General features: G+C 30.1%; 2 protein-coding genes across 2 annotated transcripts; both read left to right on the top strand.

Moving 5' to 3' along the window:
• The first annotated feature begins 10,526 nt into the window (after positions 1–10,526).
• Positions 10,527–13,276, top strand: LOC112805937 (probable polygalacturonase At3g15720). The gene is made up of 7 exons (XM_025848254.1): positions 10,527–10,685; positions 10,838–10,975; positions 11,250–11,429; positions 11,736–11,943; positions 12,224–12,305; positions 12,593–12,701; positions 12,896–13,276. The coding sequence occupies exons 1-7, from the start codon at positions 10,527–10,529 to the stop codon at positions 13,274–13,276; spliced, it is 1,257 nt and encodes a 418-aa protein (XP_025704039.1).
• Positions 13,277–15,377: 2,101 nt separating this feature from the next.
• On the top strand, positions 15,378–27,485 carry LOC112697559 (formin-like protein 18). Its single transcript, XM_025750792.3, has 18 exons — positions 15,378–15,971; positions 16,928–17,628; positions 18,478–18,699; positions 18,795–21,850; positions 21,968–22,088; positions 22,896–22,967; positions 23,484–23,582; positions 23,695–23,736; positions 24,048–24,128; positions 24,227–24,277; positions 24,741–24,822; positions 25,163–25,257; positions 25,806–25,877; positions 25,985–26,101; positions 26,299–26,367; positions 26,468–26,534; positions 26,702–27,069; positions 27,169–27,485. Exons 1-17 carry the CDS (start codon positions 15,899–15,901, stop codon positions 26,899–26,901), a joined length of 5,220 nt encoding a protein of 1,739 aa, XP_025606577.1. The 5' UTR covers positions 15,378–15,898; the 3' UTR covers positions 26,902–27,069; positions 27,169–27,485.
• Positions 27,486–27,488: the final 3 nt, after the last annotated feature.

Genomic DNA, 27,488 nt, shown 5'->3' with positions numbered 1-27,488 from the left:
AATTTATAATAAAGAATATCAAGAAGCAAAAAACCATTTAGCTAATATTCAAATATATGATTTATGTAATGTGGAATCTTATATATGTGAATATAGAATACATTATTATAAATTAAAAGAAGAAGATAAAGACCATTATCTTAGTATGTATATAACAAAACTTCCATACCCTGCTAATGAATTTATAATGGGAAGATTTATAAGAGAAATAAATAGAGGAACAATTGAAAATAATTTTGGCGGAGCAATCTCTGCAATAAGAGAGAAAATAAAAGAACGTTGTATGCAAGAAGCGACTCAAAAAAGATTTGAAAACATAATTAGAATTTGCTGTCAAGATAATGAAGAAATTTCTCAAAAATATGGTCTTAATAGAAATTTTCAAAGAAAAAGAAAATATCAATTTAAAAAAAGAAAATACTATCCAAATTGGAGAAAAAAGAGGTATTTTAGAAAAAGAAATAATAATAAAAACAAAAGACAAAATAATAACTATTGCCCAAATAAAAAAGAAAATTGTAAATGCTGGTATTGCCAAGAAGAAGGACACTATGTAAATGAATGTCCAAAAAAGAAGGATAAAAAGGACCTTACCAAACAATTAGAAATTGCTAAGTCTTGTTTCATGGAACCATTAGAAGAATCAGATGATAACTTAGACTATATTTTTGAATATGTCTCAGAAACAGATTCAGAGACTGAGCAATAATGCTACATTTATTACTATAAAAATAACAGAAAAATTTATAAATGCTTTCATAGATACTAGAGCAACACAATGCTTTGCTAGTACAAATATAAAACTTGATTGGAAAAAATTAAAGAAACCATTAAGAGTTAGAATAGCTGACAAATCAATACATAAAATTGACCAAAAAGCAGAAATGGCTGAAATATTTATTCAAAATTATAGGTTCATTGTTCCATCCATATATATGTTAGATTCTGGAATGGATTTTATCATAGGAAATAATTTCTTAAAGCTATATCATCCATTCATTCAAGAATTAACATATATAGTTCAAGGCTCCACACGATTCTTCAATAAATCAAAAATCAAAACGTATAAAAGTACCAACTACTACTATAGATAATATTTTAAAATTTAAAATATTTTCTATATTAGAAACATGTTATTTAAATTTATATTTTCAGATAAATATCCCAAAAAATAATCTTGAAATAAAAATAGAAGAACTTTTAGGTGAAATTTGTGCTGATAATCCTTTAGATATTAAAAATACAAATAAAGAATTAGTAAGCATTAAATTAAAAGATCCTACAAAGGAAATAAATGTTCCAAATAAAATTTCTTATTCCGTAAGAAATAGAGAAGAGTTCTCATTAGAATGTAAAGATCTTTTGGAAAAAGGAATTATAAGATTAAGTAAAAGTCCTCATGCGACTCCAGCCTTTTATGTCGAAAACAATAATGAAATTAAAAGGAGAAAACGAAGAATGGTAATTACTTATAAGAAGATGAATGAAGCAACTGTTGGTGATGCTCATAAACTTCCAAGAAAAGATTCTATTTTAGAAAAAATCAAAGAAGCAACTTGATTTTCATCTCTCGATGCAAAATCAGGATATTGGCAACTTCGTTTAGACAAATAAACAAATAAATTAACTGCTTTTACTTGCCCAACAAAAGAATCAACAAGTGTGTTGCTCTATGAATGGAATGTTTTACCATTCAGATTAAAACAAGCCCCAAGTATTTATCAAAGATTTATGGAAGAAAATCTAAAAGAGTTAAATGAATTTGTTTTAGTTTACATTAATGATATATTAATTTTTACAAAACAGGATAAAGAAGATCATCTTCAAAAATTATTAATAGTATTAGAAAGATGTAAAGAAAAAGGATTAGTTCTTAGCAAAAAGAAAGCAAGAATAGCAAAACAAGAAATAGAATTTCTTAGATTAATTCTATCCACTCAAGGAAAGTTAAAACTTCAACCAAATATTTTAGAAAAGGTAAATTTATTTCCTAATAAAATAGAAGATAGAAAATAATTACAAAGATTTTTAGGGTGTATAAATTATATTTCTGATCAAGGATTTTTAAAGAATATAACAGAATACACTAAAAACTTATTTCCAAAAATAAGTACTAAAAAAATGGAAATGGGATTCCAGAAGAAAACGACTATTTAATAGTTGAAACAGATGCTTCAAACATAACCTGGTCAAGATGTCTAAAAGCTAAGAAAACTATAAAAAATTTGGAACAAGAAAAATAATCACTAGATTCTAAATATTTCCCAAAGGAATTACTTTGCAGGTATATTTCAGGGACATTTACTCTAACAGAACAGAGATATACTACTCATGAAAAGGAAGCTCTAGCAGCAATAAAACTCTTAAAAAATGGAAAATTGATTTACTACCCAAAAAATTTACATTAAGGACAGATTCAAGTTATCTAACAGGTTTCATACGATATAATTTAAAAGTTGATTATAATCATGGACGATTGGTAAGATGGCAATTATTTTTGTTACAATATCCAATAAAAATTGAATATATTAAGGGTGACAAAAATATTATTGTAGATACATTAACAAGAGAATGGAGTTCGTTTACAACGCATTAGATCAAGAAATTAAAAAATATGAGCAAGAACTCGAAAAATGCAAGCATTGTCAGCAAATAAAGACACAAATCCAATCCCTCAAGAAGGCCATTGAAACAATGAAATCAACACAACAAGCAAAACCATCAGAGTTCAGCCAGCTAAGCATGGTGGACAAACTAGGAGAAGAAAAAATTTCAGAAAATAAAATAATTGCTGAAATTATTAAAAAATCCACCCAAGATAAAAAATATTATGTAATTTATAATGGCCCCATGAAAGGAGTATATGATGCCGGGGAAAAAGCAGCACCATTCACACATCAATCAAAGATAGTTCATAAAGGAGGATTTTTAATACTAGAAGAGGCAAAGGAATCTTTCAGGGAATATGAAACTCTTCATCCAGAGCAAACCCTAAAAAGAGCAGATAAAGCTCCAATTCAAGCCTAGAGAACAGGAATAATGAGAAACATTCTTACAAGTGCTGAAATCAAGGAAAAGAAAAGGGTCTGTAGATCAAATATCAGAGAAACCCTTAATATAGTCCTGAATTGGACTGAAGAAAAAAGGGCAACTTTGGGATATTATCCTATTGCCAAAGAACAACTAACAAAGTTGGTTATTTTTCCAGATGCTTCCCCATTTGACACTTATCAGTTTTTCCAGTATGGATTAATTGATACAATTTTAATTTTTAATGATCTAAAAATTATTAGTGAGTTTCCTGCAGGATTCGTTGATGCAGTAAAGAGATTTAAAAATATGATTGACAATGTAAATCCAAGGGATGTATACCTAAAATTTATAAATAGTCAACCTATTTTTAATGAAGAAGAAGAATGTTTGGTTCCAGCACACCAAGTAATATTTATGTCTGTTTTTCCAGGAAATTTTTAACCAATTGATCAAATTCAAGATTTAACAATTTACAGTCATGAAGGAAGACTAGCAAGCACATTAGCAAGGGTCTTTGAAAGAACTCAAAAAATAACGAAGGAATCTCATACAAGAATTAATTATAAAAGTAGAAATACTCTGCTTGTGTCCAGTAAAAGAAATGAAATTGAAGAAAGAGAGATGAGACTCTTGGTGGAATTTGAATCAGCATTCTACAATTTATCTGGACTTTTAGAAAAGCTCCCTGAAGGGATAAGAAGGAATCTCTGCTATTTGATAAAAGACAGAGAAGATCACAAGTGCCAGCTATGCGCCTCGAAAATATCTGAAGAAAGCAATAATGAAATGGAATCCACCCACATGATAAAAGAAGAGGACAGTGCATCAGAAGCATCCCTCAACATTATTGCATAATGACGTAAGCGCTTAGGTCATAGAGCACCAATAATGTAGCTGGTGCAAGATAATAAACAATGACGTAAGCAATGACGTCATAAGAAGGGTAAGGATGGAAATTGTCCATCAAACCCAACCATTATAAATAGATTGCTTAGGCAATTGTAGAAGGCATCAGAAAACAGAAAGCAGAAGGCTAAGAGTACTCATATGCTAGGAGAGCAAGAAGGAAGCTGCCGAGGCGATTCTGTAGTCTAACAAAAGAATTCCCTTAGGAAAAAATAGTTTTAAACTCCCCTCTGGAGTTAATATCTACAATTTTCCCTCTGGAGATAAAAATACCTTATGTAAAATATACTAAATAAAGGAAGTTTTTCTTCAGAAAGGTACGTCTTTGTCCTAATCTCTTAGTTATGAATTATTTAGAAAGTTTAGAATTAACGGAAGAATCTGGTTATTATAGATTAACTGCTTTATTAGATAATGAAAAATAGGCTGTTCTAAAAACAGAACTAAATCTCAAATCAAAAATTTTAATAAACAAAGTCTTTTAAAAGAAGTTTTTAATAGAAAAAATATAATATACTATGAAAAAATTCAACTTGAAGCCCCTGTAAAAATAAAATCTGCTAATGGAGAACTTGAAATAGCTTTGATAAATGATGAAGAATTAAGTAAAAGATTGAGAAAATGAAGGATCAACAAAAAAGATCTAAAATTGGATGAATTCATATTAATACCATACAAATTTTAATCAAATCTACATATATGAAAGGAATTAATTCACCAATAAGTTTAGCAATCTGTGACAAAAGAATTACTGATGACCCAATAGATTAAATAATTGGAATTGTTCATGGAAATTTGGCAAATGAAAATGTTAAATTTAATGCCCATCTTGGATATGCTATACCTTTATCAACTGAAAATCTTTGTAGATCTATATGTTTAGCTTATAAATTTCATAGAAAAAGTTTAATGGAACAAGATGATGAACTCTTTTTAATTATATATGCAATAAATTATGCTTTAACAAATAGCCATCATAGTATAATATTTAAAAATAGAGAAAGAATTTATGTTGATAAATTATTTCAAAAAATTGTAAAAACAGAAATACCAAAATATAAAGCTATTGAAAATCCAGTTCTATTATTAAAAGAACCATCAAAAAGATCGGTTTCATCAAATTTTTAAATAAGAAAATCTAAAATCAATAGTCCTTTAAGTTTATCTAAATTAAAAATTAAAGAAGAAAACTCTGAAATAAAAGAATTAACAAAAAAGGTCGAAAAATTAAATGAAACCCTAAATATTAAATTATGACAATAAATAAGGAAGAAATATATATAACTTATCAAGATAAGAAACAAGAGCTCTTTGAAAGAGAGAATCGTTTGAATTATTTGCAGTTTTCTGAAATAAATCAAAGAGCATTTGAAACTCTAAAAATAATCTATAATAAGCTGAGAAAAGAAGTTGAAGGGCTAGAAAAATTAATAGAATCTCTAGAAAATAGTCATGAATCGATGATAGAGTTTGCAGAAATTCTAAAATAAATAATGTTAAACAAAACTATTTTTAGGAATTATAATAAGATTATCTAATTTATGAAGCATAAAAAGATTGAAAAACCAGAAAATAAAATAAAAATGATAAGAACGAAAAAATTAAAAAATAAAATAGAAGAGTATAAAAAAGAATTAAATAATCTTCAGGTCGAAATTGATGATCTTATAGTAAAAAAGATAAAAATAAGAATAAATATAAACAAGTTGGAATTAAATTTAGGAAACTTATAAATGCCGAGATATTATGATTTAAAAGAGTTAAAGCTGTTGAAAGAAAAAATGGAAAATGAAATTGAAAAATTAGAAAGATATTTAGAAACAAGAGAAAGTATAGAAATAAAAGAAGTTATTAAGGATTTAAGAAATTATATTAAAGAAAAAGATAAACAGATAAAAGATTTTATATATAATAATTCATGTAAAAAAGAATATTATAATCATGATAGAAATTAGAATAGAATTAAAAAATTATAAACATGAAATCAGAATTATAAATATACACCAAGGACTAGTAATAAATAATCATATAACAAATATAAGAGAAATTGTAGAAATGGTTAATAATTCAGATTATGAAATTGCAAATTATTTTTATCAAAATCCTTTGAATAGAACACCACCAATTGAATCTATACAAATTATAAACTTATTCGAAGCAAAATATGAAGAGTTAGTAAAAATTTCAAAAGAAGAATTAAAAGAGAAGTCGAAATTGAAAAATTGGTATCAGAGCCAAGTTAAAGATTAAGGATAACACTTTCTCTTTAAGCAACACTTTTAGTGATATGCTTTTAAATCAATAACAACTATAAAGTGAAAAATGTCTTTACAAAAAGATAAAAATGACAACTTTATCGTAATAACCACCTCTATATATTTTAATAACAACTATAAAATGAAAAACGTCTTTACAAAAAGATAAAAATGACAACTTTATCGTAATAGCCACCTATATATATATATATATAAGGCGGCACTTGTTTTTGGTATATATATTCATTAAAATATAGATACGGGATTACATGTATAGTATTTATTTTCTGAGATAAAAATTATAACAAACACGTTATATAAACTTTTTATCAAAAATAATTAATGAATATAAATAATATTTTAAAAAAATATTTAAAATAAAATAAAATAATCCTAAATAAATTATATAACTATTTTTTTTACCTTTACAAATTTTAACATTTTGAAATAAATTTTTTTAGTTACAAAAAATATTTATATTTTGTGACAAACAAATAACTTATTACAAAAAAATATTGAATTTTGTGACATTAATTTTTTGTTATAAAATAATTTGATTTTTTGAAACAAAAAATATTTTATTGCAAAATATTTTAAATTTTTATAACTACTTTCTTTTTTGTTATAAAATATAATAAAAATTTGTAACAAAATACGAATTCATTATAAAAGTCAACATAATTTATAATAAAAATAATCAAATTATTATAGTTTTGTAACTTGTATTCTTGTTACTAAACATTATTATTCAGTAACAATCACTAATTATTATTATAAAAAGTCAACTTTTTGTAAAAATTTTAAATTTAAAACAAAATTTTTATTATAAATATAGTGATTATTTATGTTATCTTAAAAATTTAAAATTCTTTTTTGAAAGTCAACAAAGATCGAGAGTTTTATGTTTAACATAGCTACTCTCTTTTTTCTCTTAATGTATTTTGATAAAAAGAGAAAAAAAAACCTAATTCTGTATTTTGAGGGAAGGGGTTGAGACTTGAGAGACTCCCTTTTTCTCCGGACCTGCTCGTATCCATATTTGTGATTATGGCTTCGTTTGAATAAATAGTTTAATTAAGTTTTTTTTTTATTAAAAAGTAGTTTAAATAATAAATAGTTATATTAAAAGTAGTTTATAAATAAGTTATTTTGTATTTGAGTTTTTAGTTCTAAAAGTATTTATTTTATAAAAATGTTACAAAAATTAATAGTATTACGCGAGAAGTCATTTTTTTTAAACTTTTCTATAAGCTCCTAAATAACTTTTTAGAAAGCTGCAATCTAATTTTAAAAATTGCACCAAACATTAATACTACTACTTTTCATAAAACAAAAGCTGAAAAAAATTATTTTTAAAACTTTTCAAATACACTCTATATTAGTTTCTACTTAAAGAGTAAGCTTTAAATATTATAATTTAAGCATAGTACAAAGTGAGAATGTATGTCTATTAATTTTGTATAAATAGAATTATAATTGGATGATGGTATAATTATTTTTCCTTTTGGATTGATAATGCATCAAAGTAGATCAGATCTCATCAATAGAAAAACAAAACAAAAGATTCAAGTTAACTCCAAAATGTAGATATCTAACCACCCTCAAAGAGTTTATGAACGATAATTGATCGATGTAGTTAGTGCTATATTAATGTTGTTATACAAAACTAGTAATATTCTAGAGAGAGGAGTTATATATAGTTGTGTAAGTTTGGTCTTTAATTTATTAATTATCAGACTAGTTATAACCTATTAGCATTAGTCAGGTAAAAAAAAAAGGTTTCATGCATGAAATAATATATTCTTTCAGTTTTCTAAGAATTCAATGCATTGAAAAATCTCAATTTCTTATATAATTAATAATCTATTCATTTTTTAGAAAAACAATTGTTCTTAAAGCATTATTATGATCATGCATGACACTCAAATAAAATGGCATAATCTAATCAGAAGTAAAATAATTAACACATATTATGCTAGCTTTGGAAGAAGTGATGATGGTTTTAATTGTTTTATTGTCTAATGGATGAGAATTATATTGAAGGTGCGTGTGTAAGTTAATAAGTTATATCCATCACTATTTCTTTATCAACTTTTTTCTTAATGTGACTAAACATTATTTAAACTTCTTAGTTAGAAGAACTCACACTCACCTTAAATATATAAAATTTTAGGGATGCTTTTTTCCCCGAGAGTTATTCATTGTAGTGATGGAAATGGAAAATGAGAAAGGAGGAACAATAATGATCTATAACTACCCACCATTTGATGGCCAAATAAGCATCGGAAATTAGACGCATATATCCAAGAAAGGTAATTAAGAGATATGAAGGTTAGGGTTTGTCAAAAGAGATAGAGAGAGATCAGTCTTTCATTTTAATATTTAATTTAAATTACAGAATGGAATTGAATAATATTAATATGATCGATGAGTTAGTTGATGTAAAATTTTTGGAGAATGGAATGATTTAGTAATAAAAAAGGGGTAAATTTGCAACCAATAATTAAAATTTTATTGTAGGTTTGAATATTCAATTAAAAGTATTGCCATAATAATTTTTTAGATACATTAAGTTAAATAAATCATAAAATTCTATTTGACTAATTAAGGCCGGAGGGTATTGAATCCTTTTTTTTTTGTTTCGCGTGTTTGACTAATTTTATCATTTTTTAAAGAAGAAAAATACATATGAATAAAAAGTGAAAATCTAATATATTATATAAAAAGTACTAAAAGATTAATAAAATTTATTATTTATTATTATTATTTTTAGTCTAAAATTTTGATAATATATTTTTAATTTATACTTTTAAATATTAAAACAATTATTGATTAAAAATAATAAATTCTATTAGTGCACTAATATTTCTCATATTATATAACATTGAAAATATAATTTTTTTTGTTCACTCTATGTATTGTGTTTCTGCTTTATGGTGCTGTATTGTCCATGTAAACTTATGATTTTTCTCCCCTTAAAAATTGAGAGTTAAAAACAATAAAAAAAAAAGGTTGAAAGATGTTACATGCAGCTTCAATTCCACTGGTTATTAATGTTAGAGTATAATTACGATTAGATTAATTAGTATTATTTAATATTTTTAAATATTTATTATAAGATATTACAACTTTATTATTTTGATTATTTTAACATCTATAAATTTTTTTTATATTATATTATTTTACACAACTTGAATATTTACAAATATTTTTTCTATTGCTTTCTCTCCTCTTTTTAATATGGTATCATAGTCATTGTATCCTCTATGAAGAGGATAAATTGATTTTCTTTTGATGAAAGTACTATAATTTTCATACTTTTTTTCTGTGTCATTTTTTTCTTCTCTTTTGTCAATGCTTTGATGCTTTTCTCACATCACCAATTAGCTCATCCACTACTTACTTATTCTCATCGAGAAACCATATATTTTTCGTCACTTTCCGATAGTTTATTATCTCTTTACACTTTGTCACTTTTCAACAGTTTTTCGCCAGTTCACCATCTTTTCAGCAGTTTTTCGGCAGTTGGCCACTCTTGCGGCAGTTCTGTTTGTGTTATCTTCCGGCAGTTCCGTCTGTGTTTCCTTCCGACAGTTTCGTCTACACTTCTTTTTGACAATTCTGTCTGCGTTTCCTTGTGGCAGTTCCGTCTGCGCTTCCTTGTGTCAGTTTCATCGGCGCTTCTTTCCGGCAGTTTCGCCTGCACTTTTTTCAGACAGTTCCGTCTGCACCCATTCTATCAGTTTATAAATTTTATTTAGTTGTTTCAAATAAGTTCCAGTCACTTGAGTTTGAGGAGGGATGTGAGAGTGTAATTAGAATTAATTAGATCAATTAGCATTATTTAACATATCTGAATATTTATTATAGGATATTACGTCTTTATTATTTCGATTCTCTTAGCACCTATAAATCATCTTTTATATTGTATCATTCTACACAACTTAAATACTCACAAACATTTTTCTTATTGCTCCCTCTTCCTTTTCTAACAATTAATTAATATCACTAGTATATAATTAATGTTACAAGTATTATATATGTAACCTAATTAAGTTGAGATTCTAGTAAATAGCTAACGTATATATAGTTCCTAATGTTTATTTAGTCCCGTGGTTGTAACATATGTTTTGCCACTAATTATAATTAATCTAACAATTTAATTTCCACCGTAAGTTATTAAATTTGAAATTTTATAAATGGTCATATTTTTTCTACTTTTCACATCACAAAGACTAGGTTCTATCTCTCATAGTCTTTAGTTGTAATTTATCGTATGTATTAAACTAGAATACTACGATTCATGATATTCTTTTATACATCTCAAATACGATGAAATCACAAATTTTTGCCTTTTTAATAGTGTCCACTGTTGTTTTACCCTGTTCCTTGTGTGCTCGAATATCATCATCATCATCTCATGCAAGTTTTAGGAGCTTCAATGTTGTTGACTATGGTGCCCATGGGAATAGTCAAATTGATGATTCAAAAGTAATGTATAACGTTGTATAATATATTTATTTATTTAATTTTTAAATTTATATATTTTGAAATGTTAACATATAGTACAACGTTGTCTAATATAATGTGACAGTTTTTATAATTAATTAATTAATTAATTATATGAGTGTGTGATTTACAAGGCTTTTTTGAAAGCATGGAAATCGGTGTGTGATGCAAGTGAAAATGCGGCAACACTAGTCATACCAAAAGGAAAAACCTTCATGTTGCAACCCATTTCATTTCAAGGTCCTTGCAAACCTACCAAAATTAACATTAAGGTAATTACATTGTCCAAAATGATCCTTTACACTACATCCTCAATCCCACTAATTAATAATTATAATAAGGTAAAAACTCAGGTGCAGTTCACTTCATATAAAGTTGATATCTGAGATGATTTAACTGAATTGACTAAATTTTTATCTAACGGCTCTCAAAGTATCAACTTCACGTGAAGTCGACTTCACCTAAGTTTTCACCTTACAATAAGTTGTCTTTTTATTTTTTATTTTTGAAAAATTAATGAATTAAAAAATTTGATGTGATATATAGCTTGAAGGAACTGTGATTGCCCCCAAAAAATTTGATGGATGGAAATGGTCAAGTGATGATAATGAGAAAGACGCATGGATCACGTTCTCAAACATAAGGGGTCTTGTTATCAATGGAGGTGGAAAATTTGATGGCCAAGGTGCTTCATGGTGGGATTGTAAAAAATGTAACCGACCAACGGTACGTGATTCATTTAATCAACATTTATTTTAAGCTGGAAACTCAGGTGCAGTCGACTTCACGTGAAGTTGATAGCTGAGAGTCGTTAGATGATTTGACTAATTTGACTAAATTTCATCTAACGACTCTCAGCTATCAACTTCACGTGAAGTCGACTGTATCTGAGTTTTTACCTTATTTTTTATTTTATTTTCAAGTGAGAATAATAACCCTTTTTATTAGCAAATTCAATTTAGATAACTTTATTGTTTCAAATGATCACATATTAATTGAGTACATTATTTTGTTGGAACTTAAATTTTGCAGGCTTTGCGTTTTCATGGGTGTGGAAACTTAGATCTTAATTCATTGAATCATATCAATAGTCCAAGAAGTCACATAAGTATAAACCAATGTAATCACTCAAAAATCTCTAATCTTCGAATTAGTGCACCAAAGGAAAGCCCTAACACTGATGGAATTGATATTTCGGCCTCCTCCAATATTCTTATTACAGCATCTACTATAACAACGGGTAACACACAAAATACTTATACTTTTTTTTCTTTTTTTTTAAATATTAATTCACGGAATTTTCATTTCTATTTAATGAAGAAATCAAATAGGCATCACTATTTTAATTTTTTTTTAAAAAAACATTTTATTTTCAAAGATAATAATATTTGAATAACATCTTTTGTTTTATATTCTTTTTCTTTATTATTATTGTAAAAATAAATATTTATTATACCCATATGCTTATTATGGAGTTAAACACATAATCAATCTTATATGTAATTTGATTTGTTATGTAGGTGATGACTGCATTGCGATTAATGGTGGTTCCTCTTTCATTAATGTGTCTTCTATTCATTGTGGACCTGGCCATGGAATCAGGTATATGTTTATCTAAACTAATTATCTATATGTTCTTTTATTAATTTGTCTAATATGTATATATGTTAAAAGAGAGTTATACTCGTATAAAGATGTTTTTATGTAAAGATAATACTAAAAAATGGTTAGATAAATTAATATTTTTTATTAAATTGTTTTTTTTTTTTTGGTGACTATATTAAATTGTTTAAGATAATAATTATGTATATTATTTTTCATATAATAAAAACATCTTATCTTATAGTTACATATATTAAAAAAAAAAGAACTTTTTTTTATGATTTTAGTATTGGAAGCCTTGGAAAAAATGGAGCCTATGAAACAGCACAAGAGATACGTGTACAAAATTGCAACTTCAGTAGAACTACAAATGGGGCAAGAATTAAGACATGGAAGGTAATAACATAACTACATAAGTATCCACTTTAATATATTAGTTGTCTATATATAACCAAATTAATTAATTTGAAAAAGAATTTCTTTAAATTATATGTAATTAAGTATCATGTAAGAAGATGCAAGAATATAATTTTTCTAACTTATGAAATATCAATATAATAATTTGTTTCCCTTTTTTTTTTTCTAATCAGGGAGGATCTGGATATGCTAAAAATATTATATTTGATAATATTATAATGGATGCAGTGGATATCCCTGTAATTATTGACCAACAATATAAAACGGATGATATCAAAGTGAAAAAAGTGAAGGATGATAAAGCAGTAAAAGTGAGTGATGTTACATTTGTCAAAGTGAGAGGGACCTCAACTTCTGAAGATCCGGTTCAACTTAATTGTGATGCCATTGGATGCACCAACATTAACTTGGAAGGAATTGATATAACATCGACCAATGGGGAGAAGACACGTGCATCCTGCAAAAATGTACAAGGGATTTGCTCTTCATGCACTCCAAATGTTCCATGTCTTTCTAGTCAAAATAATTTAACAATTATTAATAAGTTCTTGTAGTTCACACCCATATTTATAATTTAACCCATGAGTTTAGAATAATTTGGATACAAGTTGCTCTTTTACTAGGTTGTTCTTTACTTTCTCAATTTTCCTGAATTATTTATAGAATAAGAAATACTTATATAATAATATCTGATTTCATTTTAAAATGTCTGAAAATTATAACTCTTTTAATTATCATGTTGACTTCATTTGCAATTTAAGTGTTTTCTTTACAATTTAATTTGGCCCCCTTTGTATTATTTCCTTGGTAGTTAGGGTTGAATTATATTATTTAAAAGATTTTAACGTAAAATTCCATCTGAGATGAAAAGAGAAATAAATACGTCTTATAAGGATACAGAGTTTTTTTTTTTAGAAATATTTTGATGGATGAGTAAGAAATTTTATCATATATTTTTACCGTCTATAAGAAAACCATAAGGTACAACATAATACAATACACTCATAATACAATACAGACAATAACACACTCATTCTAAATTGTCAGATATACAAATACACAATATAACATGAGACATAATGAAATACCAAGTCTAAAAATGTGTATGTTGGATATGGGAAAATAACATACACACACACACACACACATATATATATATATATATATATATATATATATATATATATATATATAAATTTTTTTTGGATAAACTATAATCGTATATTAATATTTTATTGATATTAATGCGCAAACTAACTTTTTAAATATTTAAAAAGTATAGGCTAAGAACAAAATTAGATATATCAATATATAATTGTATTGGAGTCATAGAGTGTATCATTGTGTTAATTTTTTTTATTAAAATGCAGTTATAAAAAAAACACGTGTCAAATTCAGACCATATAAATAAATTTATTTAAGTCAATATAAAGTGAAAACAAAACATTGATTATAGAAAAAGTAACCCCCTTTTTATGCATTTAATATCATTAAAAACTTTAAAATCATATCTTACTATAAAACATTAAAACCCATAAACTTTTGTCACAAAAAAAAACATCAAAAGAATACTTAAATAGCATTTAATTATTATTTTCTTTGTGTACGGTCTAAAAATAAAAATACTCATCACTCCTCGTGGGTTAATTATTTTTTGTTATGAAAGTAGAAGTGGTGATATATTTTAATATTGTAATTTTTGGTATTTTTTAAAACTGTGGAAGTACACAAATTGGAGGGTTCGATTTCTGTACCTAAAATTTTTTAATTTTTTTTAAACACAAATCGGACGGTCCGATTTTTGTATCTCTCACAATTCGGACGGTTCGATTTCTGTACCTCTACAAATCGAACGGTCTGATTTGTGTACCTCTAGAAATCGGACGATCCGATTTCTGTACCTCTAATAAATCGGACGGTCCAATTTCTTCTTTTCTAGTTAAACGATTCTACATTTGAGTATAACACCCAAATCTACATTTTAAAAAAACACCACTACTACTCCAATATTAAAAATAAAAAATTCTCTCACTGCCTTACTATTTATACCTCTCCCTCTCTATTTTTTTTTGTCACAAATAAAATTCAAACATAAGGACAATTGCTAGAAAAAAATCCAATAATTTTTTTGGTGACTAATACAATAATTAATTAGTCTATATTAATTAAATAATAAAAATTTACATATAATTATTTTTATATAAAATTATATTTAAAATTTTTTAAATAATTTAATAAATATTTAATAATTTTTAATTATTAAATTTATATAAAAATAATTTAGTTTAAATTTTTAAAAATATTTGGTGTTATTTTTATTAAAATATAATTTTGATAATATAAAATATTTTATATAATCATATAATTATATATATTTTTTTAAATAATTATTTATATGATTAATATAAAATACGGTTAGGTAATTAAATATTGGTGTAAAATTACTTTACATTTTAAGTATATTAAAATTAATTTTTTTTATTATTTTTTACAACCTTAGCTTAGTTAGTAAGTGGGTGTGATGTGATGTGAAGTGGGAAATATCCCACACGTGACCAGACCTAGTACGGATCTTATCTTCCCTTTTTTGGTACTTAACCTTCCTTAAGCGGAATATGAACAAAAACATCAACATCATCACCGCACCATTTCTTTGTTTATTCTTTTTTCACATAAACAAATACATTAAGATTCGGACACACACACACAGACAGAGATTGCGTTAGAGAGAGAAACCTCGGATCCAAAATGTTCTTCATTCTTATTCTAATCTAACCACAACGTCACAGCTACCATATCTGTTCTTATTCCAACTCTTTTCTTCATTCAACTTTGAATTAAGATTGCCCCGTACCCACTTTCTCTTTCTTGATTGAAAGCTAAGTTTTCTCTCTTTCTCTTTCCATCAGATAAGAGATAAAGTTGCATGTGAGAGGACAAGGACAATACCCTGATGAAAGTGTTCCTTCAAGACCCAGCAAAATCCATGCCCTATTGTTTGTTCCTGAATGCACACAACATACTTGTTACAATGCCAATACCAATACGATCATGATTGCTATTGATTTTATTTGGTGGGGTGTGTGTGATGCAATGTGGGTTGATATGTGGCACTTATAGGGGTGGTCCTACAAGTTAGGGGTGAGAAGATACCCTTTTGGATCTTGTAGGCAACAATGGCAATGTTCCGCAAGTTCTTCTATAAGAAGCCCCCAGATGGGCTTCTAGAAATCAGTGAGAGGGTTTATGGTAAGTTCTCTCTGCTTTGGCTCATTGGCTCTTTTGGAAGTGAAACAATATACTGTTGAGTTTCATCTTTGTGCTATTTTTGGCTGAGGGAATATTGTGGTATGTATAGTTTATTTTGTTGATTTTAGAGTCAACAGTAGGAATTGCATGAATTTCTTACATTTTTATTGTACAAATATTCGATCATTGAAGTGATTCCAGCTGTTCAATGATATTATTTATGGTGTATTGAATGGTAGTTGATATGAAACGCTGATATTTCCCACCTATGTGGACAGGTATAAATTTTCTTTGTGCAATCAGTATTCTTAATTTACAATATATTGTCCTTTGATTATTTTTAGTGAATGGTGAATGTGGTAAGGAGATGCATTTTGGTATGTCTCTGAGAATGTGGGCATTTTTTTTAATTAGTCGATCATAAGGAAGAATTTTACTACACAGCTATAAGAGATGTGTTGTTATCATATACTTTTGGGCAGTAGAAAAACCAACAATAAATAAGTTCAACATTGCAGATATGTGAATATGCTTGATAAGTAGACAACTAAGGTAAACTTAGGAAATAATGCATCAGAATGAGAATGGGAGTAGCACCTATTTTGGAAAAAAAAGTGGTAGAATTTTGTCTTAGCTGGTTTGGTAATGAACTATTGAAACCCCAATAAGAAGAGCATATCTGATTGAGGATATCTTGATAGCTGGAGGTAGAAAGCAACCTAGAAAGCTATAGCCAAAATCATTTTGAGAAAGATAGATTTTACTTTTCTATCGTACAATAGTACACTATAGCATCCTTTGATCCATAATAGTTGCCAACCCCACCTAATGGGACATGACTTGGTTGTTGTTGTTGTTGTAATGTGTCATTTGTTCATTTCATTATCTTAAAAGGATCTATATATCACATATATCTCTTTGTGATCATTTATTTTATTCTTTTGCTGTGTATGCAGTCTTTGATTATTGCTTTACGACTGATCTTATGGATGACGATGAACATAAAGTGCATATAAGGGGGACAATCGAGCAACTTTGTGATCACTTCCCTGAAGCTTCATATATGGTGTTCAACATGCGGGAGGGAGAAAATCAAAGCCAGATTTCTAACATTTTGAATGATTATGATATGACTGTGATGGACTATCCTCGACAGTATGAAGGTTGCCCAATACTTACCATGGAGATGATCCACCATTTCCTGAGATCATGTGAAAACTGGCTTCAGCTTGGGCTACAAAATATTGTCTTAATGCATTGTGAACGAGGTGGATGGCCCGTTTTAGCATTTATGCTAGCCGCTTTCTTGATTTATAGAAAGCAATTTACAGGAGAGCTGAAAACATTAGAAATGATATACAAGCAAGCTCCGAGGGAACTTTTGCAATTGATGTCACCATTGAATCCACTGCCTTCACAATTGAGGTATCTTCAATATATATCAAGAAGAAATGTTGGTTCAGAATGGCCTCCTCTAGATAGAGCAGTTACATTGGACTGTGTAATTATAAGAATCATTCCTAATATGGATGGAGAGGGTGGTTGCCGTCCTATATTTCGGATATATGGACAGGACCCTTTTATGGCAGCTGATCGGACTCCCAAAGTTCTTTTTTCGACTCCCAAAAGGAGCAAATTTGTTCGGCATTATAAGCAGGTGACACCTGCCTCTATTCAAATTTTTTTCTCCCACAATTCATGCTGATTATGAATTATGATTCAAGACAATTAAACTGTCTCTCTTTGTATTGTTCTTGCATTTTGTATTGAGATATTTATTCCATAATCTGTATAATATTCTAAACCATATGTGATGCTGTGGGCTTCTTATATTGAAATAGTTTATACTTGCATACGAACAGGGTGACAATATATAAATACATAGGCCTAATCTCCCTTATTATCATTTCCTTTTTTATTTTCCTACAACTAGGCAGTTTTCCAAACCCAAAATTATGAACTCAAGTTAAATTAAACTATATTCATTCCTTTTATTATTTATAATAATGTTTTTATATTCCCCATGACGGTTACATCTGGTGTCTTTGTTTGGATATGAGGAAATGGACTATCTTTAATATGAACAGAATGTTAGAAAACCTGTAGTGCTTTAAAGGGGGATACCTAAGAGTGTGCTAATTGTTTTGCATTGATATTCACTTATGCTGTTTCCCCATTCGATTTAAAGACAAAATTCTCAGAATTTTAACAAATATTTGCTTTTATTGATTGGGTCTCATTCTTATGATTTGCTTATATAAAACTGGTTGGAGTCAACATAAAATTCTATTAATTGCAATTAAAAATTTGTTTCTTCTTCTTTTTATACACAATAGGATATGATCCATTGGCACTGTTGAACTCAGATTAAAATAGCAGCATATTTTTCCCTCATTTTCTTTATTTGATCATGTTTAGGTAGAGTTCTTAAACAAAGATCTATTATGTTCTATTTTACTCTTATTCTACATTATTTTGTTTATTTTGTGTTTCGTATTTGTTGCAGGCTGATACAGAACTGGTTAAGATTGACATACATTGTCATGTTCAAGGGGATGTCGTTCTTGAGTGTATTACTCTAGAAAATGATTTGGATCGTGAAAAAATGATGTTTCGTGTGATGTTTAATACAGGATTCATAAGGTCAAATATTTTGATGCTTAACCGTGATGACCTTGACATATTATGGGATACTAAAGATGACTTCCCAAAAGATTTTAGAGTAGAGGTAGTTATATCTTTCTTTGCTTCTACTTTTATTAAGTAACAATTAATGACAAAATTAACTTAAAATCTTTACTGAGCATGTTGTATACGCTGCAGATTCTTTTCTCGGATATGGAAACAAAATCTTCTGTTATTTCAATTGATCTGCCTTATCTTGAGGAGAAGGATGGCCTACCGATTGAAGCATTTGCTAAGGCTAAAAAAATTTTCAGCCATGTTGACTGGCTCGACACAAATATTGAGGTAGCATCTGTGCTACAACAAATCACAGGATCAAATATCTTTTTGGAAAAATTGGATGGTGCAGTTTCTCCCAAAATGAGCCATTTGCGAAAGGATTCATCGCCTAGAGGATTTAAATTTGATTCCAAGACACAAGTCGGTGTGAAGAGTCCTGACTCCACATTTGAGGGGAAACTTGCTATGTCCTCACTCAAATCTGGAGATGCTTCTGTAGAAAAAAAGGTAGAAGCATTTGAATCAATGGTGTCGCAAGAACATAACATCAAGACTCCTACTCATATGGGTCAGGGGTACCAACCTATTCCCACAATTGGAGTCTCAGCACATTCAGATGCTACTTGGAAGGAAATGAAGTCAGTAGAATCAAAGGAACCAATGGAAAATAACACCGAGTTTCCTACATCTATGATTCAAGGGAAACAATCAACTCACTTAATCGGACCATCTACGGTTGCAAAATCCAATGCAAAGTTGGAAAATGACACCATGCATCCTACATCTTTGGCTCAAAGCATACAATCTATTTCCACACCAACTGATGCAAATTCAGCACTGTTGGAATCAAGCAAAAAGGATACTGAATCATTAAAGTCACCGGCATTGTTGGAAAATGATAGAAGATCTAAACTTGAACCACAGAAGATGCCAGAAAGTGATTTGAACAGATCCACTTCTGCAGTTCAGGGGACAATTCCTACTTCATCAATTGAATCACCCATCAATGCTCCTATGCAAAAGAAGATAGATTCACTGGAAGAACCACACTCAGTTCCGGCAAGTGACATTAAGACTCACACTTCAGTGGGTCTGAGGACACATCTCACTCCCTCAAGAGATTCAAGTTCTGCTATTGCACAGGTTGAATCATTAGAAACAAACGCATTATCGGAAAACGATACCAAGTATCCTCTATGTATAGCTCGGGAGAAACAGTCTATTCAAGTAACCAAATCCGTGGTTGCAAACTCAAACAAGGAGGAGGTTAGGGAATTGGAAGCAAAGATGTTGTCAGATATTGATTCCAAGAGTCTCACATCCATAGTTCAGAGGAAACAAGATAGTCCTTTACCTGAACCACGCATTGGCAGTAAGTTTTCTGCTTCAATTGCTCAGGGGAAACAGTCTATTCCCTCAATTGAACCGTGTATGTATGCTAATTCAATGGAAAAGAAGATTGAACCACTAGAGTCAATGATGAAGAATACTGAATCATTAGAATCGAAGGCATTGCTTAAAAATGAGGCGAAGATATTGACATCGGCTCAGGAGAAACAGTCTATTCCATTGATTGAACCATCTATCAATGCTAATTCTATGGAAAAGATTAGACCATTAGAGTCCATGGTAAAGGATACGGAATCATCAGTGTCGACGGCGTCACTCAAAAGTGAGACCAAGAGCTCGAAATCTATGGCTCAGGAGAAACAATCTATTCCGTTGATTGAACCATCTACTGATGCTAAGTCAATGGAAAAGAAGAAGGATATTAAACCATTAGAATCAAATTCATCAATTAAAAGTGATGTAAAGAGTTCGACATCTATGGCTCAGGAGGAACAGTCTATTCCCTTGATTGAACCATCCCAGGATGTAAATTCAATCAAGGCCCGAGAGTCAATGACGTTATCAGAAACCGTTACTAAGAGTCTCCCATTTACAGATCAGAGGAAACAACATAGTCCCTCACTTGAGCCACCTGTCGATGCAACCTCAAGTAAAAAGATGACTGAATCTAATGAATTGCAGGTTCCTTTACAGTTTCCTAAAATCATATCTCCACAGGTGCATCAAGCAATTCGACCAGCTCCAGCACCAGGTTCACCCTCAGCTATCACAAGATTTCCGAGTTCATCATCAGCTCTTGGAATAATGTCTGTGTTGCAGGATGATGCACCAAAGGATATGAAAGAAGAAGTCACACATGCAGTGAAATCTCCTCTGTCCGGTAGTATGTCTCCCCCGGACTCCAAGGTGTCGAAATCGGCAGAGCATAGTCCTGAACATATTTTGCATACATCACCAGTAAAACCTTCGGTGGATGCTGTTGCGACCATAGAGAAGACTTTTGGGCTCAATGCTCCTGTGGTTTCTCCTTCCCGTTCTCCATCTACACCTTCATCACCACCTCAAAGTGAGCCTTTTGCAAAATCAATACAAACTACTGATATCCATAACCTCCATCCTTCCCATCCCCCTCCTCCTCCTCATGCAACCCCTTCCATTCCCAAAACATCATCTTCCATTGTCAAAGATTCATTTAAAAGTCCGTCTCCTCTGCCTCCTCCTCCTCCTCCTCCTCCACCTCCATCTTTAACTAGACAGTCCTCATTATCTTCAGCTGATGGCCCCTTGAGTATGAACAAGGCTGCTGCTATGCCTATTCGACTTGCCCCACCTCCTCTGTCAACTGGACAGACATCATCATCTTCAATACCTCCTCCTCCTCCTCCTATGTCTGGACTTCCTCCTTCTGCAGTGTCTCATCCCCCTGCCCCACCTCCTCCTCCTGTTCCTTCGGGCACCACACCTAGTCCTCCTATATCACTGGCTCCACCTCCACCTCCTCCCTCAGCTTCTGCATCTGCAAATGTTCCACCTGTACCCCCACCTCCACTTCCAAATGGATTGACAAGATCTGGCTCTTTGTCATCACAAGCTAATGCTAATGTGGCTCCAGTTCCTGGACCGCCTCCAGTTCCTGGACCGCCTCCAGTTCCCGGACTGCCTGGGGTTCCTGGACCGCCTGCAGCCCCTGGGCCGCCTGGGAAAGGACGTGGCCTGTTGCGAGCAAATTCCAAAGGTATCTGTACTAAAAAGAGCAATCTGAAACCTTACCATTGGTTAAAGTTAACAAGGGTCATGCAAGGAAGTTTATGGGCTGAGACTCAAAAACTTGATGAAGCTTCAAGGTATGACTTGTGTGTTAAGCCTTCTCTTTGGTGTTATAAGAGAGTGACTCAAAGATCATGTGATTTTCTCATTATTATTTATTTATCATTTTTCTTTTAAAATCTTTTTGGTGCTAGGACTCCAGAGTTTGACATGTCAGAACTGGAGTCTCTTTTCTCTGCAACTGCTCCAAATTCTGATGCAAACGAAGGAAAATCAACTCTACGTTCTGGACAGAAAGTGGATAAAGTCCAACTGGTATGTTTTTTGCTTTTGGTAGTACTGTTCTGGCTAGTTATTTAGGTTTGGTTTAGTAAAGCTTTGATTTTTCAGAAGTAGCTTAAAGTTTGGTTTTCAAATAGAGCTTCCCAAAAGTTGCAACAGCTATGTTTGGTAAATCAAAATAAAAATGACTTTCAATAAACATAAACTACAAAAATTATGTTTGGTAAAATTACTTTTAACATTTAAAATGACTTTAATAGACATAAATATAATAAGAAATAAGAATAAATATAGATATTTATTAATATATAAAGTTATATTAGACTCTTTAATTTTAGAAGTACGAGCTAACTTTGAAACATATCTACATATGTGCTTTAAAAAACATCCTTAGCTTTTCAAAACTAAACACATGCACATGACCTTTTTATTTACCGAATACAAAGTGTGCATAAGTACCTCTTCAAAAAACTTTATTCTCATTTCTCTTGTTTCAATAGGTCCAGAAATAATTATCTATCCATTCTGATGTTCATTAAATAAACTCATAAAAGTTACGACTTTAATTTTAATTATGAAAATTAATTTATTAAAAGTTTGTCACTTCTAAGTAACTTGTCTACTGCTTTTTCCACTTTAATTATTTTGACCACCAAACCATTATTTTAATTTTTCTTATAACTGAAGATATATATTGTATTCCACCTATGGAGTTTTCATTTATCTCTTGAATCTTGTGTCATGCCTTTCATTAAGGCCTGAGTTCTTCAGTTTATTTATTGTCAATATTTTGTTTTATAGAATTTGAGATCTTAATAAAGGATCCATGCTATCATGCAGATTGAACTCAGGCGTGCATATAACTGTGAGATCATGCTTTCAAAAGTCAAAATACCCTTGGCTGATCTAATGGTGAGATATTCCTTGCGTAATCTTTTTTGCATGAAGATGCTATGAGCATTTTACATTTAATGATAGATCCTAGGGAAAGTTCATTCTTTGACACTTTTTCAAATTCCTAAGTAGTAAATGCTTATAAGCTTATGGAAATTCATTATAGTGGCAACACTTAAAAAATACTGCTAAAATTAAAGTAATAATTTTTTAATATTTGAAAACAATTTTTAATTTGATAATAACAAGTAAAAAGTGTTGCAAGAACGTAAAAAAAATATCTTAATTTTAGCAACACTTTTCAAGAAAGTTGTATAGTTGCCGTAATAATAGCCATCATAGACTCCACTATAAATACAAATGATCTGAATATATATTTGTCTTAGAATTAACCTAAGCCTAGTTGTCCACTTATGAATATATCTCTTTTGGTACCACATTGGTATGGTCATGAACATTTGAGTTTAAATTGAAATCATAAGTTTTATAAAATTGTCTTTTCACATTATTTACAAAATTACACCAATGTCTCAGAGCTCTGTGCTAGCATTGGATGAATCGGCATTAGATATTGATCAGGTTGAAAACCTCATCAAGTTCTGCCCAACCAAGGAAGAGATGGAGCTGCTCAAGGTATCAAACACTTTGTTCTCTTCTTCGACTCGAACTTCATATCATAGGCTAAGAAAACATTAGTTTGCAACAATCTTGGTTTAACTGAGCTGTAGCCATACTTTATATGCAGAACTATACTGGAGATAAGGAGCACTTAGGAAGGTGTGAACAGGTAAGTGGATTTTACTTATTTCTAACTACTCTTTTCTTTTACTTATCTTTAACTAGGGAGTTTCTTATGGTAAGATTATTAGCACTGATGGTATAATAAAAAAGTTAAAAAGTAGTGCTGTGAATTATGTAAACTAGACCCATTAAATTAATTTGAGATTTTATTTGCAATAGAGATGAAGCTTTCTTATATAGTAAACTTGAGCCTAGTCTCTTGATAATACTTTCCACATTTCTTTAGTATAGTTTTTTTTTTTTTCCCCTTTCAATTTTTCCTGATTTGCTCTAATTTGCTTTTGAATCTTATGATAGTTCTTCTTGGAATTAATGAAAGTACCCAGAGTGGAAAACAAGCTAAGAGTTTTCTCTTTTAAGATTCAATTCAACTCTCAGGTTAGAAGAAAATCATGCAATCTTTTTTTTTTCCAGAATATATATATTATAAATTATTCTGTTTTATAATTCTTGGCATCTGTATCATATTCTTGTAGGTTTCAGAACTCAAGAGAGACTTGAATATTGTGAACAGTGCATCCGAAGAGGTTACTCATGTATACTTGTCTCTTAAAATGATATGTTTACCCGTGCAAAGTTAAAAAAAGCACACATTTGGCAAAAATACTAAATTGAAATAATTTTAACAGAATGGTCTAGTATATGATTTCAATTTGAATATACTATTAATGCAATAAAATTTACAGACATTTATATATGATATTATTTGCATAATTTTTGCAACAGTATAAAACTCAAATACTTTTACTAATTCATTTACACACAATTAAACCTTTTTATAAAATATTTTTCGTTGATAGTATCTCAGCATTAGATTTACAATATACTATTATTTATGAAATTCGAGTTATGAATATTTTGTCATAGAATTGTGTACATATGATTCCACTAACATGATGACACACTCTCTTATAAATACAGATAGATAGATAAATAGATAGTCTAATTCCATAGCCACCACTATTCAGCTTCTGTTGTTGTGTGTCTCAGATCAGGAGTTCAGTCAAGTTGAAAAGAATCATGCAGACCATTCTTTCTCTTGGCAATGCTTTGAACCACGGAACTGCAAGAGGTGAGCTAAAGTTTATGCCTTCACCAGCCTAAATTGTGTCAAAGGGAGTATAACCAAGAAAAAAAATTAAAAACTAGCCTGTTTAGTTTGTGAAAATGTTTTTTGTTTCCATTCTCAATGGTTTCTGTAAAAGAAAAAAAGACTGAAAACTTCACAGAATTCTAAAAATAGAAAATATTGAAAATAAAAATAGTATATGTTTTTGAAAGCCAAACAAGCAAACTTGGACTTTTTGGCTATTTCCTTAGTTTTGTTCATCCATTATTAAAATTTTAAAGGAGAACAGTGCCATCACAGTGTTGATTGCTTTCTTACTTATTAATTTATAAGATTAATGCAGGTTCTGCACTTGGATTTCGATTGGATAGTCTCCTTAAACTCACTGATACACGTGCCAGGAACAACAAGATGACTCTTATGCATTATCTTTGTAAGGTACGTTTATTCACCTTGAATTTCTTACAGGAACCTGTTGTTCCTTGCAAATCTTATGTCTCGTGTACAACCATAGGTAAGATTTTCTTGTCCTGTTGTAAAACACATTCATTGGTGTTTTATTCCACATGAATTGGTTGGTGGAATTCATCAACAAAGTTGAAGGTCATTAACTATTTGAGAATCATTGAAGCTGGCTACTTAACTCTTTTCCCCTCACATTCTCATCCATAAAGCAAAGAACTAAGCATGAACCTGAGGAAAAAGATATCTATTAGTAGTATAGTTTAGCATAATGGTGATTTTTATTGAGTTATTGAAATTTCATGTTGCTTTGCGTACTAACCTTCAGAACTGATTTGATGCTCAAGAAAATGAACACTATTTCATTGGTGTTCTATGATATTAGACAGCAAATGTTTGTTCTTCCAGTATACAACAACACTCTTGCTTGCGGCTCTTGTTGGACCATGCAAATATATTAGTGAATTGTTATGTCTGAATGAATAATAGAGATAATAATTATTTTGATGGTTGAGAAATTGTAGGTGATTTCTAAAAAGCTTCCAGATCTTTTAGAATTCCCCCAAGGCCTAGTGAATTTGGAGGCTTCAACGAAGGTACCATTCTTCGTTTATTGTACCGTCATAATCATCATAAGAAGTGGTTTCATTTTACTCTTTTGAAAATTGGTATAGGCTGTTTATTAACCAAGTATACCATACAGATACAATTGAAATATTTGGCAGAGGAAATGCAAGCTATTAGTAAAGGACTGGAGAAAGTAGTTCAGGAATTGACGGCATCAGAGAATGATGGGCCGGTGTCAGTAAACTTCTGCCAGGTACATATGCATATATATGCACACAGGCATGCAGGCACTCACACTCGCACACACACCATTATATGGGATCATGAGTGATGATACCCTTGTAAGGGGATCTGAAACTGGTCTTAAACACAGATCTGTTTTTGCATACATTCTAATTATGATAAAATATTTAGCTTATTTTATTGTTTGTTCCATTTGGTTATGTTCAGATACTAAAGGAATTTCTTTCTAATGGTGAAGCTGAAGTGAGGGCTTTGGCTCAACTTTATGCTAATGTGGTATGGATCTAGTTCTACTCTCTTAAGTTTAGTTTAAACTGTGAACTCTAAGTTTGATGATTTAGGAATGTGTTTGAAACATTGAATCTGGATGTACCAGGGTAGAAATGCAGATGCATTGGCTCTGTACTTCGGAGAAGATCCAGCACGTGTCCCATTTGAACAAGGTAACCAGTTACCATCATTCAGTCTATGTTATCATTTTTTGTTCCTCTTCATCTCGGGGATTCCATCATAACTTAGTTATGGAAATGGTTTGATACTAGGAAGAACTCAGTGCAACTATGATGGAGTACTTATTACTAATGGTTTAATTTTTTGTATTTTGCTGTAGTTGTATCTACTCTGCTCAACTTTGTGAGGATGTTCGTCAAAGCGCATGAAGAAAACTGTAAGCAGATGGAATCCGATAAGAAGAAAGCGGAGAAGGAAGCAGAAAACGAGAAGGTGAAGATAACTCATAAGGAGTCAGAAAATGTGATGCATCCGGCCATCAAAAGTGCGGATATCAATTCAACAGATGCATTTTCTTAAGGCCTCAGAGCTTCTAAATAGCCATTACACAGCCTTAGAGCTTCAATTTGGTTGGGCGGATGGATGAAGTATACACTTCCATAAGTTATGATATGATACTTGAATTATATAATGCAAGAATTGTGAAGCTTGCAGAAAAAAGTCTCAAGCTTGGGATAATTTTAAGCAGTAAGCTTTCCAAAAACCTCCTCTATGTTGAGATTTTTATGCAAAATAGTCTTTTTAGCTTTTATCATGTAAACTTAATTTCATTCTCAATTCTTGCAGAAAATCAGATTTGTGGTGCTCAGCATGAGGAACTATTTTGGTGTAAAAGGTATTTTGACTTAGTTTTACCATGTTAGTCTTGAATTTTCTGTCTACTGAGCAGTAGCCATGTAAATGTGATGCAGTTAATATATATATATATATATTTTCCCCTCAGATAAGATAGGGTAGTATTTGAGTTGTTATTTTAATATTAGAGCACTTAGAGGCAGCTATACTGAGAGTTTCCAACTTTATTTAATTATGTGCACTGATGAAGATAAATGCTATGTAAATATTAAGGTATTGATTAGAATGAAAGTTATTCATTGTACTTATCC

The sequence above is a fragment of the Arachis hypogaea genome, chromosome 16, assembly GCF_003086295.3.
Source record: "Arachis hypogaea cultivar Tifrunner chromosome 16, arahy.Tifrunner.gnm2.J5K5, whole genome shotgun sequence".
NCBI classification, from domain to species: domain Eukaryota; kingdom Viridiplantae; phylum Streptophyta; class Magnoliopsida; order Fabales; family Fabaceae; genus Arachis; species Arachis hypogaea.
This window is presented reverse-complemented; position numbering and strand designations above follow the sequence as displayed.

Excerpts from the sequence above, each read along its gene's own strand:
- LOC112805937 (XM_025848254.1), top strand. The coding sequence starts at position 10,527 with ATGAAATCACAAATTTTTGCCTTTTTAATAGTGTCCACTGTTGTTTTA. Across the intron at positions 10,976-11,249 it reads CTACCAAAATTAACATTAAG|CTTGAAGGAACTGTGATTGC; the intron begins GTAATTACATTG and ends TGTGATATATAG. Across the intron at positions 11,430-11,735 it reads AAAAATGTAACCGACCAACG|GCTTTGCGTTTTCATGGGTG; the intron begins GTACGTGATTCA and ends TAAATTTTGCAG.
- LOC112697559 (XM_025750792.3), top strand. The coding sequence starts at position 15,899 with ATGGCAATGTTCCGCAAGTTCTTCTATAAGAAGCCCCCAGATGGGCTT. Across the intron at positions 15,972-16,927 it reads AATCAGTGAGAGGGTTTATG|TCTTTGATTATTGCTTTACG; the intron begins GTAAGTTCTCTC and ends CTGTGTATGCAG. Across the intron at positions 24,278-24,740 it reads TGAACAGTGCATCCGAAGAG|ATCAGGAGTTCAGTCAAGTT; the intron begins GTTACTCATGTA and ends TGTGTGTCTCAG.